This window comes from Fusarium musae, chromosome 6 (assembly GCF_019915245.1).
Source record: "Fusarium musae strain F31 chromosome 6, whole genome shotgun sequence".
Taxonomy (NCBI): domain Eukaryota; kingdom Fungi; phylum Ascomycota; class Sordariomycetes; order Hypocreales; family Nectriaceae; genus Fusarium; species Fusarium musae.
In genome coordinates, this window is record NC_058392.1 from 1,693,544 (window position 1) to 1,712,566 (window position 19,023).

The 19,023-nt window shown below is 48.3% G+C and overlaps 5 protein-coding genes across 5 annotated transcripts; 3 read left to right on the forward strand and 2 right to left on the reverse strand.

Moving 5' to 3' along the window:
• Nucleotides 1–4,790: 4,790 nt before the first annotated feature.
• Nucleotides 4,791–6,362, reverse strand: J7337_008391 (uncharacterized protein; the record flags this gene model as incomplete). The annotated part of the gene is made up of 4 exons (XM_044826010.1): nt 4,791–4,854; nt 4,900–5,428; nt 5,482–5,984; nt 6,037–6,362. 4 exons carry the CDS (start codon nt 6,360–6,362, stop codon nt 4,791–4,793), a joined length of 1,422 nt encoding a protein of 473 aa, XP_044678927.1.
• A 2,465-nt stretch (nt 6,363–8,827) lies between these two features.
• Nucleotides 8,828–9,475, forward strand: J7337_008392 (uncharacterized protein; the record flags this gene model as incomplete). The annotated part of the gene is made up of 1 exon (XM_044826011.1): nt 8,828–9,475. The coding sequence occupies one exon, from the start codon at nt 8,828–8,830 to the stop codon at nt 9,473–9,475; it is 648 nt and encodes a 215-aa protein (XP_044678928.1).
• A 1,552-nt stretch (nt 9,476–11,027) lies between these two features.
• On the reverse strand, nt 11,028–12,805 carry J7337_008393 (uncharacterized protein; the record flags this gene model as incomplete). The annotated part of the gene is made up of 2 exons (XM_044826012.1): nt 11,028–12,637; nt 12,688–12,805. 2 exons carry the CDS (start codon nt 12,803–12,805, stop codon nt 11,028–11,030), a joined length of 1,728 nt encoding a protein of 575 aa, XP_044678929.1.
• Nucleotides 12,806–14,318: 1,513 nt separating this feature from the next.
• J7337_008394 (uncharacterized protein) lies at nt 14,319–15,503 on the forward strand (the record flags this gene model as incomplete). The annotated part of the gene is made up of 1 exon (XM_044826013.1): nt 14,319–15,503. The coding sequence occupies one exon, from the start codon at nt 14,319–14,321 to the stop codon at nt 15,501–15,503; it is 1,185 nt and encodes a 394-aa protein (XP_044678930.1).
• A 512-nt stretch (nt 15,504–16,015) lies between these two features.
• Nucleotides 16,016–17,160, forward strand: CAP1 (F-actin-capping protein subunit alpha; the record flags this gene model as incomplete). The annotated part of the gene is made up of 7 exons (XM_044826014.1): nt 16,016–16,069; nt 16,127–16,145; nt 16,204–16,322; nt 16,378–16,467; nt 16,520–16,572; nt 16,626–16,763; nt 16,812–17,160. 7 exons carry the CDS (start codon nt 16,016–16,018, stop codon nt 17,158–17,160), a joined length of 822 nt encoding a protein of 273 aa, XP_044678931.1.
• Between the last annotated feature and the right edge of the window lie 1,863 nt (nt 17,161–19,023).

Sequence of the window (19,023 nt, forward strand, 5' to 3'; positions counted from 1 at the left end):
GCGAATGACGACGAGGAAAGAATAGGATGCAGCTACCCGCGGGCCATGAGGAGTGGCTGCACCCAGAACCAGCACCAAAGCCAACCAATTTAAGCAGAAATTGGTCACTACAGAAACAGTAGAAGCTCACACGGCGTCGGCAGACCGTAGAAGCAGGCTGTGGTGACAGCGTATATGTAGCGTTGTGCAGAGATGAGGCATGCGAACCAGGCGCGGCGCGGGGGACAAAGTTGAGGGCAGATTGTGCGGAGGAGCCGGACCGCGGTACAGATTGGGTTGAAGGGGGAGTAGAAGAAAGAATACAGAATCGAGGTTGAGAGTAGAAGTCGAACGAGGCAATTCGCAGAATAGGTTGTAAGCAATGACTGGTCCAATTCGAGGTCAGTTAGAAAGAGCCCAGTCAGGTCAGGCGACAGGGTGTTGTGGTGGTGGTGGTGGTGGTGGTAGCAGGTAGCATTGTGGGTTTTGGTGGTTGGTAGATTTAGGTAGCAGACGCCACAGACAGGGCAGTACCTAGTTAGTAGGCAATTGGAGGATTGCAGACGCAGACGCAGACGCAGGTGTTCCTATGCTGATTTTGCTTGCTCCAAGTTAGGTAGGTAGGTAGGTAGGTACCTGACCTTGAGCTAAAATATTGCCAACCTTGCCTTTCTGCTGTGAGAATTGAGTGCGAATGCGTACTACCTTAGTACTATAGGGATCACAGAAGTACCAAGTTTGCTGTGCCAAGTAACTGATGTAAGGTAGGTACAGTACGGAGTACAACAAGGTGGGTTCACGACAAGTTCTCAGTTAGAGAAAGTGGATTGTATTTAAGGGGAATAGAGTGACGACGAATCTTGATTTTACATCACAAGGTATAAAGACAGCCAAGGCTCGTTCGTTGTGCATCCATGGCATGTGCAAATGTAGAAACCCGAGGTGATGATGCTATAGGCAATCCAATCTCGTGAACAGCTCCAGTACAGTACGAACAGGACATTGATTGATTGATTGACGGGCGGATGATCGAATAACCATACAGGTATTAGCTGTATACCCACACAGGGTGGTACTTGTAGGGTGGGTAACTCTTCATCCTTTCAGTCAACTCCCCTGTCTCTCTACGTAGCAATGAAACGGCGTCAAACCCTTCAAGCAGCCTTGACATGGGCGGGTATCGTACATATCTGATAGTCAATTGATTCAACGTCGTCACCAACAACACAATCAACACGCTGATCATCATGAAAGATTCTACCTCGAACAGTTCCAGGTGGATTTGATAGACTAATAGTATGGCTGATATTCTTACTCAGTTGTTTATGCCTCAGCAAACCGAAGTTTCAAGCCTCTCATTTTCACCAGCCGCTAGCAGAAACCAATTCGAGCCCAATCAAAGTCAAACTTTTGACTGCGGGGTTTACTATCTTACCTACCTAGGTAGTGGAGGGAGTAACCCGCTCTGGGGAAACTGGGCGCTGGCTATTGGTCCGACGATGCTTCTATTTGTAACTGACGAAGCCTTGTAACCAAGATCAGATTTTTCTTATTTTTTTTTAAGGTATTGGACCCATTGGAACAGTTGACGACTTGACTCGATTCACTTCTAGCGGTCAAGAAAGGTCATGGAAGGAGAATTTCACCTCCTGCGCCTCAAGCAATAGTCTCGATCGAGAAGATGAAGCTAAAGAGGTCCCGCTGAGCCGCCAAAAACTACTCCGTTGATCCATCCAATCCATTCGAATTTGTATTCCCAATCACCAGCCACTCAACTACCTCGACCCCCTAGACCTGGCTGAGGCCGATGTATTGTGAATCGGAAGAGTCTGGGGCCCTGGTTGGATGATTCTCTGCGCGTATGTACACGTCGCCGACATATCAAACTCTCTTCTGTGTTGGTAATAGCAGAGTCAGCTAGAGTGTGATTCGTACCTCGCCTATGACAGGGGTCTCAAGGTGTCGTGCGACTGCAGCACCGTTGCGACGAGGTGCAGCGTCGGGCTGATGTTGGATAACCCTGGTGATAGTCATGTACTTGGTGCAGAATGCCAATTGCCATCTTGCTGATAACTAGTCTGTCGTATCCGTATAGTACCTACACAGGCCAACATGCATGTACATGTATATGTTTCAAGTCGTCGTCTCTCGAGCAACTAACACGCAATTCTAGCCCTGTCATTAGTCTTTACCAAAACCCAGAAGCGAAAAGGAAATAAATAAAAAGAGGACCCTAGTGCTACTGACGTTGGCAGATAAAGAAATCTACTCGCCGGCGCAATCACTGACTGGCCCGGTGTGGAACAACAGGTAAGCGGCGTATAAGTAAGGTACCCGAAATGAACATGTAGAGCACAGAGAAGAGTACAAGTATGTACCTAACATAGGATATCTACAGAGCTAAACTTGCCACATACGGTAATTACTACTCTCCTTAACAGACAGAAGCTTCATGAAGCGAAACTTGATACATTTATCAGTGTCTACCTCTAAAATTGTAAGAAGCCGGCCAGCCAGAACGCGGGGCTTGATGCCGAGCCGGATGCCGGAGGTGAGGGGCGGAAGCGGAAGCCCAACGCCGCCGAGGGTACTGTATGTAGCCAACGCTCAGCTGTTTACGGTGAAGAATAGAACGATCCAGGTTTGATAGTCAGGGTCCTTTATTGGATGTCCAATACCCGCGGTTTCGCTAACCGACCGCAACCCGTCGGCGACCGAGGCTTTAAGGCTGTTGTCTGGGACTCACTCTTGAATCATGCCAAGATACAAGGTAACGATCCTCATCAAGTTTGCGCAAATAGTAAGAATGCGCGGGAGCCTGATCTTCAGCATAGCTAGGTCATAGAGACTTGTGTGTCAATGTTAGCTCGAAAGTTTGCGTTACAATTACCTAAAGTCAGGCAGAAAGGTCCTGTCTCAGGTGTAACTATTTATGACTACGTATCAATGAGACTCAAATTCTGTGCCATCTTTCAGCTTTTGTTTGCTTTTTCCTTGTTTCTCCATTGCGGCTGCGCTCTGCATTGCATGACAGCCGCTCCAAGAGTCCAAGGCAAGGATTCCCAAAGTAATCAACACATCCGGCTGAGCCTCTTGTGGGCAGTATACCCCCACTCCTTGTTGCTTGCTTGCTTTTTATAAACATTCACAGCGGGTAGAGGCATGTATACATCAATGCGGTTGGAGGATACGACCCATGCTGCTGGCCGAGAACCTGGAGTCGAGTCGAGGCTGCGATAGCCGAGGGCCTGCAGGTTGTATGTAAGTACGGAAAGGCAAATTTGATGTAGGGACTAAGAGGACTGAGACACCCTTGTCGATCTTGAAGATGTTCTTCACACCAAAATTGTGGTTGGCCTATCTTATGCCGGTGTTTGGTGTTCTAGCTCAAGGGTACGACGTGATATTTGATTTTTGGCAAACTTGACCAGCTGACTGGGGTCAAATTTCTCAAGCATGATAAGCAGCCATCTGAATTGGTTGTACCTATTGCATCTTCTGTGAAAAAGACCTAATCTGGATCACAGTCGTTGAAGCCCGCAGCAGCTGAGCACTTGTATCAAGCCACCATTTATACTCGCCTATTATTGATCATCATCTGCCTGTCCGTCATCCAGATCCCCGCATTCGCCTAGCGGCCCGGGAAGATCTTTACTCAAGATAAACTTAGCTGGCTGCATTAATTCTGGGGGAATCCTGAAATGCCCTTCAGCCGAGGGGGTCCTAACAAGCATTCACAATCAGATCATGCATACTCATCGAAATTCTTGGTATAGGTACCCTCTTTTCACGCAGTAGAGTCGACTTTTGACAGGATTTTACGTATCTTCGAATACAAATTACAGAAGCGCCAATATTTCAAGCCCTGTGTTTAGAACCTAGACCGGCCTTTTTGTACAACCGGCGATCAATCCACTCGTCTTCCACAAAAGCCACCCTTGACCTGGTTGGACTCTCGGTGTATTAGTTTGAGATGTCCATATAATAGCTGTAGTGCAGGGGCTTTGGTACCTGGTTTGGTGGCGCGGGTACACGGATGAAGTCAGAACTTGCAGCCCTGACCACATACTTTTCTCATATACCCAACTTTAACCTCGATGAACATTCTTCAAGAAGTAGCAAATCGACTGTTGGCTCTGATTCTCTTTCCGTACCGGAAGAATAGATAAGGGAAGGGCATCATGGCAACGGTCAGAAAAGCTAGCAGAGACGAAGCCCAGTGGTTGTTGAGCTTAGTGTACATCTGGTTACCAAACAGGGGAAATGCAGCTGCAGGACTCGAGTTAGCCATGATTCATGCCGCTGAATCTCAACAACTTTCCGGGCTGACGCCTCATGCTCCCCAGAATAGGCTATGTCAGGGGAAGTTGGTAGCCAGCCGGCGGTGAAGAATCAGACAGATCCATGGGAGTAGATACTCCTACGACTTACCAGCAAAGACACAACGCACGAATGCATTAGCAGCAAGGGCACTTGCGGCATATTTTGGATACGCATCCACCTAATTCCATCAAAGTCAGCACAGTCTCTTCCCTGGCACGAGCACACTCCTGTCACAATGGCTAGCAGAGAGCTGTGTAACATGCGGTGAGCCTGTCACAGACTTGTGATACAGGCACAAAGCTGGACTTACTAGGAAGGTGAAGACTCCGTTGAACACAAGTAGGATTCTATATCAGATTTAAGCGGTTAGCTGCAGTTCGTCAAGCAGAGGTTCAGCGGATACGAGATCAAGAGGAATGACCAAGCGGTGACTAAGACATGTTTTGCTCTCCTTGTGCGAATGCGATTCCGCGCGTCCGGTTCTTGTCTCAGTCCCGTGTAAACTTGGACTTCGGTATCACGGTGCTCCCATTGATGACGCCTCCTTGAGGCCTGCGAACGGTTTGGTTTGATATGGGATGGATCGTGATGACTTACCCAGCTCCAAAGATTGCCGATCCAACTATGGGCACAATCCAGTGAACCCATGGATAGCACGACCAAGCAAACATGAATATACCAACTGGGACAAGGATACCTCCCAAAATGGCTGGAGGTAGCCTAAACTCGGGCTGGCTGTTCCCTTCAATGCCGGTCTCTTCGCTCAACTTGCGGATGAGTTTGCTCCGAATATTGTGCCACAAGGGATCAAGCCCAGCGGCGAGCAGCATTCCCACGAGGATCCCGAGAAAAGAGCAGCCATTCTGCCAAAGGTTGAAACCGTAGATATCGCCGAATACAAGGTGAAAGGCTCCAAAGAAGAGATAGAGAATGCCGAGGACGATGGCTGTGAAGATACATAGGTTCAGGCACATAGGCTCGAAAATCAATAGCTGAAATGGTCGTAGAAGCGATCGTCCTATCGCGCTGGCGGCTGATTTCTGAACCTTTTCTGTAGGGGCTTTCCATCTTCCATCTCCAGTCTCCTTTCGCATCTGTTTTGCTTTGTTCTTCAGCAGGATCGGATCTTAGTCGAGGTTAGTTGGAACATATTAGACCTGAATGCTAATTTGGACTCACGATATGTCTCAGGGACAAGAAACACAATGCCCAATAATAGAACGAATGCCCAGATCAGAAGAGTCCAGTGAGTCCACCTCCAGTCAGTGTTATAGTTGATGAAGCCCCCAATCAAAGGTCCAATTGACGGACCAACAAAGGGTGCAAGTGAAAACATCAACATAGGCGCTTGCAACTCATCTGCTGTGAAGAGATCTCCAACAGTACCTCCTGACACAGCCAGAAATGCGCTACCAGCGAATCCATCGAGAAATCGACTCACAATCACGGTCTCGATATTCTGAGCCACGGCTTGAGGAATGATGAAGATAACATAAAGAGTCCACGATACAATATAGATGAGTCGTCGACCATAAAACTCACTCAAGGGACCGAGGAACATGGGGCCTAGTCCAATACCTAGAACAAAGAATGAAAGACCAAGGATGGAGACTTCTCGTGAGTTTCCAAATTCATCCTCCATCTGTTCATATGTAGATGTATAGATGGAACTAGCAGCAGTTCTGCATTCACATAAGTATCCATCTCGGTTGATGACGTTGAAGAAACACTTACACGCAGAGGCTTCCAGACGATACAATGATAATAATGAGCCACTTCTTTATTTTGCGAAAGCTCCGGGGGCATAAACTGTCGTTGTCACCCCCATCCCAGCCGACTTCGAAAGGATCCTTCTCGACTTCATCATCCGAAGGCTCGCTGTGGGGGTTACAGCTGTAACCATTCTGGGACTGACAACGGGATATCCTAGCAGATGCTCGTGAGCGAGTTCTGATCGCTTGTGGTGGTTGAATGGGCGCAAAAGTCGTGTCGTTTCTTTCGGGGCCGAGTGTCCCTGAATTCGTCGACGTCTTTTCAATATCGCGATCCATGTTACTCATGGTTCTGACTGTTAACAACAGTGCTCAGGTAATTATTTTGAGCTCCAGTTAAGAGAATCGACTTCTCGTAGTAAAGTTGACTTGGTATTCAAAACTATGCCAAGACTCTGGTCCTCCTAGTCTTTATATACACTCTAAACATCTTACTCTCCAACAAAACTCTGCCATTTCTCACCACCACAAACTTAGACTCTCGACTATCTCGTACTGTGGAAATCACCTCTTGTTGTCATTGCTGACCAGAAACATGACTTGGCACCCTGTAAAGATGCGAAATGTTTATTAATACCCAATCAAGCCGGCATGCTAGGGTCTCGAGAGGAGCGATCGGCCGCCGTGGCTTGCTTATTGAACAGCTTGACTCTAGGAGAAGCCAGGGCGCGTATCGCGTATTCCGTAATCACGAAGTCAGTCATTGCTGGGGAAATAATTATTCACGACGTTCCCATGAAAATCACTTCTTGAGAAGGACAAGTTGACTATGAGATGCTGTTGCGCTGAGACGGGGTATTATTCCCCCTCTCCGTGCTGATCTCGGCGATAGAATGTTAATAATGCATTGCGTATTAAGCCCGAAGAGCTCTTGTTTCGGCTTTCAGAGTTTGAGTTCTTCCAAACTATCTTGATTGAATTCTTTCGGCTCTTGAACATGGCAAATAGGTATTCATCACTTCTTCTCTCCTTGAGTTTCCCGGGGAAAGGGAGAACAAGAGCTCAACAATAATCTTATGATTTTAAATTGATATTTCCCCGCATATCGAGACTTGTGAGGCTCTCTTTCAAAGAGTCATCAGTACAAAGATAAGAGTAATGCCTGGTCTCTTGTTTGGGTACCTTGAACTTGATCGAACATCAGTAGCTCCGTATCACGCTAAAACTGGTCATCTTCAGGTGGTCGAATGAGGGAGCCTCATGCTCAAGCAATACGACCCTGCAAGAGTTCAAAACCCGGTTATTCTTCACATGCTGATGGAGATATTGCCCGACTCCGTCAAATAAGAGCCCCTTAGCTATTTCGAGTTGACGAACCAGGGTTCGGATCACTTGCATATCCCAGACACGGCTCAACATGGACCAAACGGGACCAATTATCAAATATCTTGGCACCTCCCACGATATCTGATAGGATGCCTAAGACGACATACGTACATGTCGTCATCCAGTTGCACGCGTACCACTGCGGGCGCTGGTAGGGTTGTAATGCGGGACATCAGTCAAGGCTCGGTCAGCAGAACGGAACGCCAGGAAAATGCCTGTGACTTAGAGACATCGTGTGTTGTAGGGTAAGCAGGTCCCTTGATGCACACCAGTCGTAGTTAACGAACAGATGCAATTAAAGAGTCATGAGGAGAGGTAGTAGTAAAGAGGTAAGGTATGCCACATCTATGCCTTCAAATAGTCAATGGTTGTCGAGACAGTTATCAGCGCTCAAGAGACCTGACAATCGCACCAATCCCGCTTCAACCATGAGCTTGAATTACAACTCAGAGATGCACTTCCAAGGCACACTGCAGCTGCACTGCCCAGTCTGGCAGAAGCGAACGAGGCAAAAGTGCTGCAACTATGCATGTAATTCTTGCAATAGGGCTCACTCATGATGCGCCCGCGACCGGCTGAACTCTTTTCTTTCCAACCATGACCTTGCCCCATTGGATTCTCCAGGGAACAGCGTTTCTTTCCTTGTGATTATTGACGTATTTTTGGTTATACCTAGTCGTTGCGATCGGGCCAAAGTTTGGTCTCTGGTGGTGTAGTCAAAGAATGTCATAATTCACAAACAGACTGATCGCAAACACTCAGAAAAAGCTCGCAAAGGAAATAGGAGCTTGAGTGAAAAAGAAGACACATGGCTCTACTCGTCTCAACAGAAATACAATCAATTGGCCCGGTTGGCCAAGAGTCCTCGGCTGATCATAACCGCCAACGTTGCGTTGCGTTGTGTTGCGTTGCGTTGCCCTTGGATCCCCTCCAACAACTCGCACCATGAACATAAACATGGCGGTTTCTTTTTGACAACCCCCATTTCTCTGACGAAAACCTATTATTACAACTATCAAAATGTACTGATTTCTTTCCATCTTTTAGGCGCTTACCTCGGATCACTTCTTTGGGCCACGCCGAGTCGCAATCATAATCCTCTCCACCAATGGATTCGCATTCAGCAGCACGCTCAAACGTCATTTCGGAACCTCTACGACGCGGGGGGACGAGGGGAAACAGGACGAGACGCGGGGTTTTATTTGTTTGATCTAGTTATAAAAGGTCGCGGTTTTCTCCTCCAAGTTGTTGAGATTCTAAACCATCAACCCAGCTCCCTCTTCGTCTTCAACACGAACAAGCACTTCATAAACACTCAACTTGAATACCCTGCAATCTTACCCTAACTCATTGAAACCTCTACATAACCCAATCAAACACACTTCGCATCTACCCCTATCACAAATACCCCCAATTGACTCAACATCATGTCTTCTCAAACCACCGCCCAATACTTCCCCAAGATCTACTCCCTCACCTCGGCTGATCATGCTCGCTCTGTCTATGATGAGTGGGCAAAGACCTACAATGAGGAGATCACTGGCAAAGGCCAAGACTATGTCGGCCCAGCCATTGCCGCTGCCTATGTCCCTCAAGTCCTAGGCTCTCCTACCATCAACCAAGACGTCGAGATTCTTGACGCTGGTTGCGGCACCGGCCTCGTCGGTGTCTTCCTCGCTCGCCTGGGCGCAAAGAAAGTCGACGGTGTCGACATCAGCCCAGGCATGCTCGACGAGGCTCGCGCTACAGACGCATATCGCAACCTGGACGTATGTGACCTGTCGCGACCGCTGTCCGCAAAGAATGACTCTTATGATGTCGTGACCTGTGTGGGCACCCTGACTCAGTCTCACGTTGGTCCCGAGGCTATCAGTGAATTCGTGCGTGTCGTGAAGCCAGGAGGCTACATCGTGGCCACCGTCATCCGTGAGATCTGGCAGACTGGTGGCTATGAGGCACACGTGAAGAGCCTCACCGAGCAGAACAAGATCAAGGTCCTGTCTGCCGAGTTGCAGGACTACCGAAGGGGTGCTGGAGCCCAAGCCTACTACCTCGTCTTGCAAGTGTCTGCATGAAGTGATTCATTGATGGTAACTTCGGTGATGATGATGATGATGATGATGACGCTATTCATGGCCGGATTCCCTTTTCTTTCTCTCTCAACAAAAGAAACAAGCAAACAAACACAGCACAGGAAACCCTCCCCTGCCCCAGGAAAGCTATTGAAGTGGAACATACACATCGACACTTGATATGGTACAGTTGCCATCGCCTCTGGCCCATATCCACCAAAGTATTCGCTTTGGCCAGTTGATGACGATGACGATGACGATGACGATAATGATGGTGATGATATGAGAGACAACAAAGAATGTTCGTGATTGGATTTCGTTTTGACATAGGTGACCCGCCAGCGAGCAACGCGATCGGAATCTCTTACACATTCCTTCAGCAACACATGCAGCATAAATATACAAAAGGCGTGCGTGCCCAGCTCATGATTGTGATTCTGATTATGAATGTGACATGTTTATCATTCTGCTTTAACCTAGGTTGTATATTAAAAGGCAGTGTCGTTGATTCCCGGCCTGTCACAAAGTCAGTTTGTTCTTCCGTAGGAATTCAGCTTCATTGTATGAAACGCTATATAAATTGGTATTCAAGTGTTGCTATGGCATGCTTCTAGTCTTATAATTCAAGTATGAACAACTAACTACTGGTAGTACATAATATTCTAAAATGGCATATCCAGTTGTGGAATAGGCTGGCTAATGCTAATATCCCGCCCTATACATATGTCGTTACAAAACAAAAGAAACGATAGTAAACAACCTCAGAAGCTCATATCTTATCTACAATGGAGTTGGTTTCATGATAGTTAGGGTCTACCACACATTCAAGGGCGCCATGTTCCGTTGCTATTAGCCATTTAAATCTGTCAGTTGACTTAAAGTTCCGAGACTCGTTCTTGTCTATGAGTGGCCTAAATCCTAAGGGAGTCTTTGCCTCATCAGGATGTATAAATTTGCTGGGTATCTCGACTATTCACCGAATCATAAAACAGATGACACCAGATCCGTGTCATGGATCAGCGGCAATCCTAACGCCCGATCGGCGGGTCTCGGGCGGCTCATGAAACTAGCTGGCCATGATGATGTCTATCCTCTCGGGGAGTTTTCTGTGTGGTCGGATACTCTGAGGCCTTCCACCGTCCCGGTTGGGGCTTGGGGGCTTGTCCTTGCTCACCGACTCTCGGATACCACTTCCGATCACGGGACAAGACCCTCTAGTAGGTCATCATGACCATCATGACATGTCTCTGAACTGTCTCACATATTCCCAGGCATGATACACCTAGGACTGGGTCATGATACTGGCGGTTTGAAATCAGAGAACCAACAGCATAGTAGCAACTCAATTTCCTTATATTGTCATCATACATCTATCTACCTTGGAATAGTGAGTTCCCCCATCATAAATACTTTCCATCAGTTCTCATAGAGCACCATATACCAAACATGCATGCATATTCTATCTCAATTCCAAGCAAACCAAACCCAAACGCCGAAACGCGCCAACATGTACTGCCCAACTGATACGGTATATCCACTAACACAAAACACATCTCTAAAGATACTCCGGCAAACCACTCTTGGCAAAGTCAGGGACGTCCTTGTCGCAATTGAAGTCACGGTCCCAAGGCTTCTCGGGCAAAACACCCGCCTTGAGGCCAGACTCATAACTCCACTGGTAGTTATTCTCCGTCTTCCATGTCCAGTACCACCACCCCCAGCCCTTCTCGAAACTGTGCATCTGTGCTTCGGCGAACATCCTGAGGAACTTCTTATACTCGTCGCTCCAGTCGCTAGGGTCGGCGTTGGCGCCACGACATGAACACTTATCGTCCTTGGTAGGGCAACGAGGCTCCAAGATGGAAGTGTCCTTGTTTCCGGTATCGTATGTGCCCTCCCAGCGAGTACCCCAGCCTACGCCAGTGAGATACTTCGCGCAGTCTGTATCAGCTTGCGACCACTCGGCAAAGATGGTCGGCCCGTACCCTGTCGAGGGATTCATACTGATCTCAGCCTGCTCAGTCCAGCCGTCGCAAGCATACTCAACCTTTTCCTTGTGGGTAAAGTCGATCTGGTTCTCGTTGAAAATGACATACTGGTGGACATCAAGGACCATATCATCGTAGCCCGTCATCAAGCCTTGCCAGTTCTCAAGTCCCATAAATCCATCCCCAAACACCACGAGAGCCTTGATGCCGTTCTTACGGACGAGCTTGTATGCACTTTCTGTCCACTGGATGACATCGCTTGTTTTAAGGCTGGTCATTCGAGGTTCGTTGGCGAGACCATAGTGGGTGATGATGTTCTTGTAGCGAGGCTGAGCGAAGAACTTGGACAAACGGTTGTGAATATCAAGTGCGCGCTCTGCGTTTTTGCTACCGTCTTTTCCGTTGAGCCAGCCAATGGAACCCCATCGACCACTATGGTTCCATCCGTTTTGACTTCCCGGAATACCGTGCAAGTCCAAGTTGACTCGCAAGCCGTACTTGCGGCACCACTCGATCGCACGGAGAAGATATCTCCAGGACGTTCGGTACACATAAGGATCACCATCGTAGACCTCGACAGCCCAGTAGTTGAAACCAATTCGGACGTGATCGAGACCAGCTGCTTGTATGTCCTTGAAGGTTTGTTCTGTAATGAACGAGGCATAATGTTTTTCGAGAGTTTTCGCGGCATCGGAACCCAGCTTCTCGGACAGAGTCCACTCATCAATGATGCCCTCCTTGGTATCATAATTGAAAAGAGATGGGCTGATGAAAGGCTCCAGATAGAGCCATCCCCCAATACATACTCCACGAGCAGGTTTCTTCGCATAAGATCCCCAGGGTTTGTTGAGAGGTGGGACATTATCGTTGGCTCGGGCCGAGTCGTCCCAGTCGTCGTAGAGACCCATGACGGGCAAGTCTCCAACCATTTGGTCAGTGAAAGTGAGGTTGAAATCGGTGGTTGACTTCCATGTCCAAGGATCGAGATATGTGTTCTGCCACTTCTCGGGTATTTCCGAGTGGTCCATCCCGTCCAGGTCAGAAGTATCCTCAGTTGAATTGTCTGAACTATCGCTGCTGCCACCTCCTCCTGCACCGCCTTTGTTCTTTTTACTGACGACTACTGCCACAATGATAATGATGATGAGGACAACAGCACTCACACCGAGTGCAATCCCTGAGTACAGTCAGCTTCTCAACTGCCAATTTCACCACATAAAAACTTACAGAGTTTCTTCTTGCTCTTCTTTGGCGGTTTTGGTAGATAAAAGTCCTTCTCTTGTTCCACACTGTCCACGCTCCCCCAGCCACCCCGAAGATGAGTCTTGGACCGTCCCTCTTCCATGATAGCACCGCTCACGACCCTTTTCTTTTTGTGTTTGCCATGAGTTCGTGGCCTATCGGGATCTCGATCCCGATCTCTTTTCTTGTGTTCATCTCGTCGTTCTCGTCTTCGTGATTCATCTCTGTAGTCTCGACTCGCCCTTTCGCTCCGTTTCTTCTGTCGCGCATTCTCCCTTTCTAGATCCGCCAAGGCATTCGCTGATAATGTTCTTGAACTTCTGTCCCGGGTGTCTTCAGATCCAGAGACTGGCCGCCGGGAGCTTTGCGATTTCCTCTTCCGCTGACCGTTCTTTCGTCGATCCCTTTCTCTGTCCCTATCGCGATCTCGAGGTCGGTGTGAGTGAGAGCGCCGCGATGACTCTGGCGCCGGCATCGTGAGACATGTAGCGACGGCGTAATTGGAATGCAATCTCTACAAAAATGGATTTGAGCGAGTGTCAATAGTTTTACGACCAGTTACGACGTCAGTCTTGGCCGATCGTGGTTGTCGGGGCAACAAGATATATCCTTGGAATTATCCCAGGCCCAGGCCCAGACCTCGTCGAAACGATAACCCAGGACTGATTCGTCACGTTTCGCCATGTTTTCTCTTTATGGCTCCAGTCATTAGGGAGGTCAAATCGGCCCTGTCGTAAGAGGCCGGACTTCCTTCTTCTTCAAATGCAACACTATGTCGATGGTCAAAGCGAATGAAGCATACGTACGCAACGGCAACTCATTGCCGTTCACCAAGTATATGGACACCCAAAAATAGATGCAATGTCTCCTGGAGTCCGCGTATATATCCAAGATTCCAAGGTTTGCCTAGATATTGGCAACATCACGATTCTTATTGCATTGGCTTATCAGTGCGTAGGCTGGTTGACTGGACACTCTGGCCTGCGTTGACTGAACGACTGCACGGCTCATGATGGTTTGCGAGACACCACGTGAACCTTTTTTTTTTTTACTCTGAAAGCAAAGCATAAGTGATGAAGCACTTTTTTTTTCCTGTAGAATAATTCCGTCGAAGACCTGATGCTTGTAGTATTTGGGAAGACAAGATCTCAGTACTAGTACTATCTCGATGATGATCCTTGTATGACTTATCCTTATCAGTCCTACTACCAGAATATCTTCAGCTCGGCTCATCGAGCTTGCTGCGCATAGTGAAGTAGTCCTTTGATGAAACGATTTATACTCTACCGTAGAGTTCTGTTTAGTGTTTCCTATGTAATGATCCGTGATATTAGAAGCTGATTGGGTAACTCTCCGTCTTGTTCGGCATTAGATCATGAGGGCGATAGAAGCCGCCGCCAACTCCGCTGAGCCCGCTGCAAGCCGAGCTTGACATCACCTTCACCGAGGATCAATCAATCAATAAGCCTCCTTCGGCTGGCTTTGGATATCTAAGGTATAATCATTCTGATACAACTCAGCTGCTACTACTCCTCTGACATGCCATTCAAATTGAATCTCTAATCACCCATCTCCTGCCATTACCACCTGTGAACATTGCCAGTCCATCCATCGCCATGAAGCATCGTGTTATTCACCAATTCAAGAGGGCACACGTTGTCAGCAATCCCTCGACTGCACGACTCTCACTTGCGCTTCCTGTAGGGCGAAAGTGCTACTCGACACACCCGCCGAATGCCAAACTAAATCTGCCTGTCGACTATGGCACAACTCCTCTCCTCGCACATAACTCACAGGCTGCTTTGAGCCACAAGGAGCTGCCTGAAAGCATTCGAAATGGCCCGACCAAGAAGATGAACCTGTTTCAGGCCCTCAACGACGCGATGGGAATTGCACTGGCTGAGGATGAGTCTGTGGTCATTTTTGGAGAGGATGTTGCTTTTGGTGGTGTTTTCAGATGTACTATGAACCTGGCCGAAACCCATGGTGCCGAGAGAGTATTCAATACTCCCCTTACAGAACAGGGTATCATGGGATTCGGCATTGGTCTTGCTGCGGAAGGCATGCGGCCTATTGCTGAGATTCAGTTTGCCGACTACGTCTACCCAGCTTTCGATCAATTAGTCAACGAGGCCGCCAAGTTCAGATATCGTGACGGGTCCTGCGGGCGAAGTGTGGGTGGCTTGACAGTACGAATGCCCTGCGGTGGTGTTGGTCACGGAGGTCTCTACCATTCACAGTCTCCCGAGAGTCTGTTTACACATATTCCTGGACTGAAGGTCATCATGCCAAGGTCGCCAGCTCAAGCCAAGGGTCTCCTCCTGGCCGCAATTCGCAGCAACGATCCCTGCGTGTTTATGGAACCCAAGATCCTGTACCGCGCCGCCGTCGAGCAAGTTCCTGTTGGTTCATACGAACTCCCACTATCAAAGGCCGAGATTCTCAAGGAAGGCAAGGATGTCACTATCGTCTCATACGGTCAACCCCTCTACCTATGCCAAAACGCCATCAAGCAGGCAGAGCAGGACCTAGGCATCTCTGTTGAGTTGATCGATCTTCGGACTCTGTATCCATGGGATAAGCAGACCGTACTCCAGAGTGTTCGCAAGACAGGACGAGCCATGGTTGTCCACGAAGCTATGGTGAATGCAGGCATTGGTGCTGAAGTTGCCGCCACCATTCAAGAAGACCATGATACATTCCTGCGATTAGAGGCACCAGTCGCTCGAGTTGCTGGGTGGAGTATTCACTCGCCTCTGCTATACGAAAAGTTTAATGTTCCTGACGTTGCTAGTAAGTAATTGAAAGATCATTGTGATGATGGTCCAAAGCTAACATTGTTCCCAGGAATATATGATAATATCAAGAAGTTGTTGAACTATTAGTAGAAGAATAATGGATGGGGGGGGGGGGGGTAAAGCGGTTACTAAAACAGCCAAGATAGCTAGAGTCGTAACATAGAAATTCGAGGAATCGATTCTTTAAGGAGCACAAATGATTTGATGATGTCTTCATATCTTAGGTGTTCCACGTTATAAGTCTTCCCTTGCAGTACTCCGTAGATGTTAAGCAAATATCCGTACGGAGTAGAAGTGCTAGCATTGACCCCACTGACGCCGTCACCTAACTATGCTCCTGTTCCTGCTCCACCAAAGCTAATGGAGCTCCTCCATCCTCTGCCCCACCTCCCCTTGACTGTGGCCCATGCTGTGCCTCAAGAACTCCACGCCCTGAGCCTCAACGCCAACGCCAACGCCAACGCCCATCCTTTCCGCCATATACCTATACACGGCGCATTCAATCTAATTTAGCCATGTCGGATCTAGAGACTGTTTCTGCCTTTGTCGAGGGTGCTCCTCCCGGAGAGGTACGTGCTGATATCATCCTCTTGTCCGCGGCATCATCAGCTAATATGGACTCCTAGCTCGCAGATGTTATCGCAGGTATTACCGGTCGAATGCGATTGCTGGGCAATGGAAAAATACTGACGCGGATCTGCAGATATCAAGTCCCTCACCCTCGAAACCTCCCCCGATATCATTTCCAGCCTCGGTCCCGCATTCGAAAAGTACAATGAGGAGCAGTTTGTTACGGTGAAGCTGCCTGGTAGCAGCCAACCAGTAGGTGACGAAGAATTTCGAAAATAGAGAGATTGGAGCTGATGAGGTGAGCTAGGCCATTATTAGCTCTCACAACTCGCTTGGAGACGGCCGATACTACGATGTTGAGAGCTCTTCCAGCTTTGCTTTCGACCACACTGCGCAGGTAAGCTGCGCATGTCTACACAAACGGATATATGGTTCTGACGGGAGAATAGAAAGCTAGTGCCGTGCAAAGCCATGTTCTGGAAGGAGCTCAAGCGGATCTTGTGTAAGTTGGCTCGAGCCGGTTGGACAGCGTGAAGTACTAACATGCAATCATAGCAAATCCACCCTCAAAAGTATCGGACCTTACGTTGATGAGCACTTTGCCAATGCTGCGCATGGTGTCTACCCAATCGAGTCGGACTCCAAGATCGCCATCGTTATTGTTGGCAATAAATATAGCCCCAACAACTTCTGGTAGGTTTCTTATGTAACAGTCCTGTTCCACGAAGCTAATGTCCCTAGGAACGGGCGCTGGCGCTCCCTTTACATTCTTGACCCATCTTCCGGAGCTCTCGAAGGCTCCCTAAAAGTTGACGTACACTATTATGAGGACGGCAACGTTCGTCTGCTCACCAACAAACCCGTTTCCAGCACCATCTCCTCTGTCAACGGCACCAGTATCGTTAAGGAGATCTCGACCACGGAGAGAAAGTACCAGGAGGAGCTGAACAAGGGCTTCGTGAGCCTCAGCGAGGGAGCCTTCAAGGGCTTGCGACGACAGCTTCCTGTGACGAGACAGAAAATTGAGTGGGATCGCGTGACGAGCTACAGGCTGGGTCAAGACATTGGTGGTGGAAGCTCAAGGCGATAGAGCATGGTCATTAGCAGCGCACGAATTTGAACGATAGACTGGATGAGAAACAACGTAGAATACATGCCAAGGATCGATGTCTATATTGAAGGTACTAGTCTCTCCTGATTTGGAAGATTAAGAATCCGAGCATCGATCGAGGATAGCTTGGGCTTGGATGCGATTATCTCGATAATCAAAGCGTATTATCCAAGTCTTTAATGGCTGCATAATCCCGAGTCCGCGAATCACTAGATTAGGCGTTTGACTTGGAACGCTCCGGAGGCTTCTAGTCTTATGCACAACGTGTGCCACATAACCCGAATTTGTGACTGACGGGAGTTTGACGGATGGCACTCCGGGCATACATGACCGATGATGTAAAGTGGTTCAACAGTAGGAAAATCTATACGCCAGTCTAACTACAAAGGTCACTGGATATTTTATCTATTTGCTGTCTGAGAGCAGCTTGCAATACTTAATTCAAGGCCCTCTGATATCGTCGATTCCTCAATCTCCGGGTGGTTTTACCTAAATGGTCATAAGCTTAAAGGACCCAAAGCAACCAGACCATGTGAGACATAAGAGGCTCACAGCAAGCAAGCAATGCCTCTGTCATATCTTGCTTATCTTGCATAAGTCAACCGCAAAGGGCAAAGGTTAGAGATATCTTTCCTCGGGAATCGGAAATCGGCATCTCCATCGGTACTGGTTTGCGAGTGACCTTCAGCTCTTGATATCACAGCATGTGTCCTCAGGGCTGTGATGTTCCTCGGAATTAGGTTGGCCATGGAACACGTCGGCATAGTGACCGGTTATCTTGACTCTTCATCATGAGAGATGTCCCGCCAAACTTGTCTTGAAAGGGTAATTTCCTCCCAGAGCGTGACTTGTGACAGTGACATAACCCCGCGGTAGACGGAGGATAGGTCCGTGTTTTAGGTATGTACCGGTGATGTTTGCCTGTAGATTTTAAGATGCGGGGGGAGATCATCTATGGGTTTGGAGGGGCAGATCTGGTATCGATAACTGTTTTGTAGCCTACCTATTGCCAATCTGTCCTTCACGGAAGAGATCGGAAGTTTGAGTAATAACTATCCGATGCCTTTCGGATTGGATCACCACAATTTGATCATTGACATAAAGAATCATACCACGTTGGGTATGAAGAGCAATGGAACCCGCCGTTCAAAATGACGGTGAAGTGGTATTGAAGCTGGGGCGGGGAGAAATCACCGTATTCGTATGGATGCCAGCAAACAAACGGAATCAAAGAAAGGAATTGTGCTAGCCCACGGTTCTTGGGCCTCTGAGCAACCGTACAAATTACTTAGGTTGGTAAGGCTGGGGTTGAGAAAAAGCGACGAATCAGAGATTAGCTACGGTAATTTTGATGGCTGCGATTGGCTCAAAAGTACCCTCGGCGACGGGCCTTATAGGGGATGGGTCCGGATGTTGGGACACCGAATCGTACCAGGAACTTCAAGTGGGTGAGGTTGAGGTTGAGGTAGACTTCACTACCAGTCGTGGCCTGGATGATAAGGTTGTGAGGAGCAAAAGGCACATGTTAACAGGAGGGAAATGTGCCGAAAATGATCATAAAGAGAGAAGTAGTAGTAGGTGATCTAAACGGACACAATTGGACCCCCAGAATCCGGTAGCACGGGACGATTTCGGTCGACTTCCTTTCCGATGACCTTCCGAGGAATCAGAATAGATGGAAACAAACAATAGAAGGTAAGACGCCGCAATGGAAAGGATCAGGATCAGGATCATGTATCAAGTACATACAAGTAGAATCTGTGTGGGGCAGTACTTTACTCCATCTACCTACCTCCACCAGCACCTATGGGCCCCTAGGAAGAGTGGCCGCCGCCAAATCTC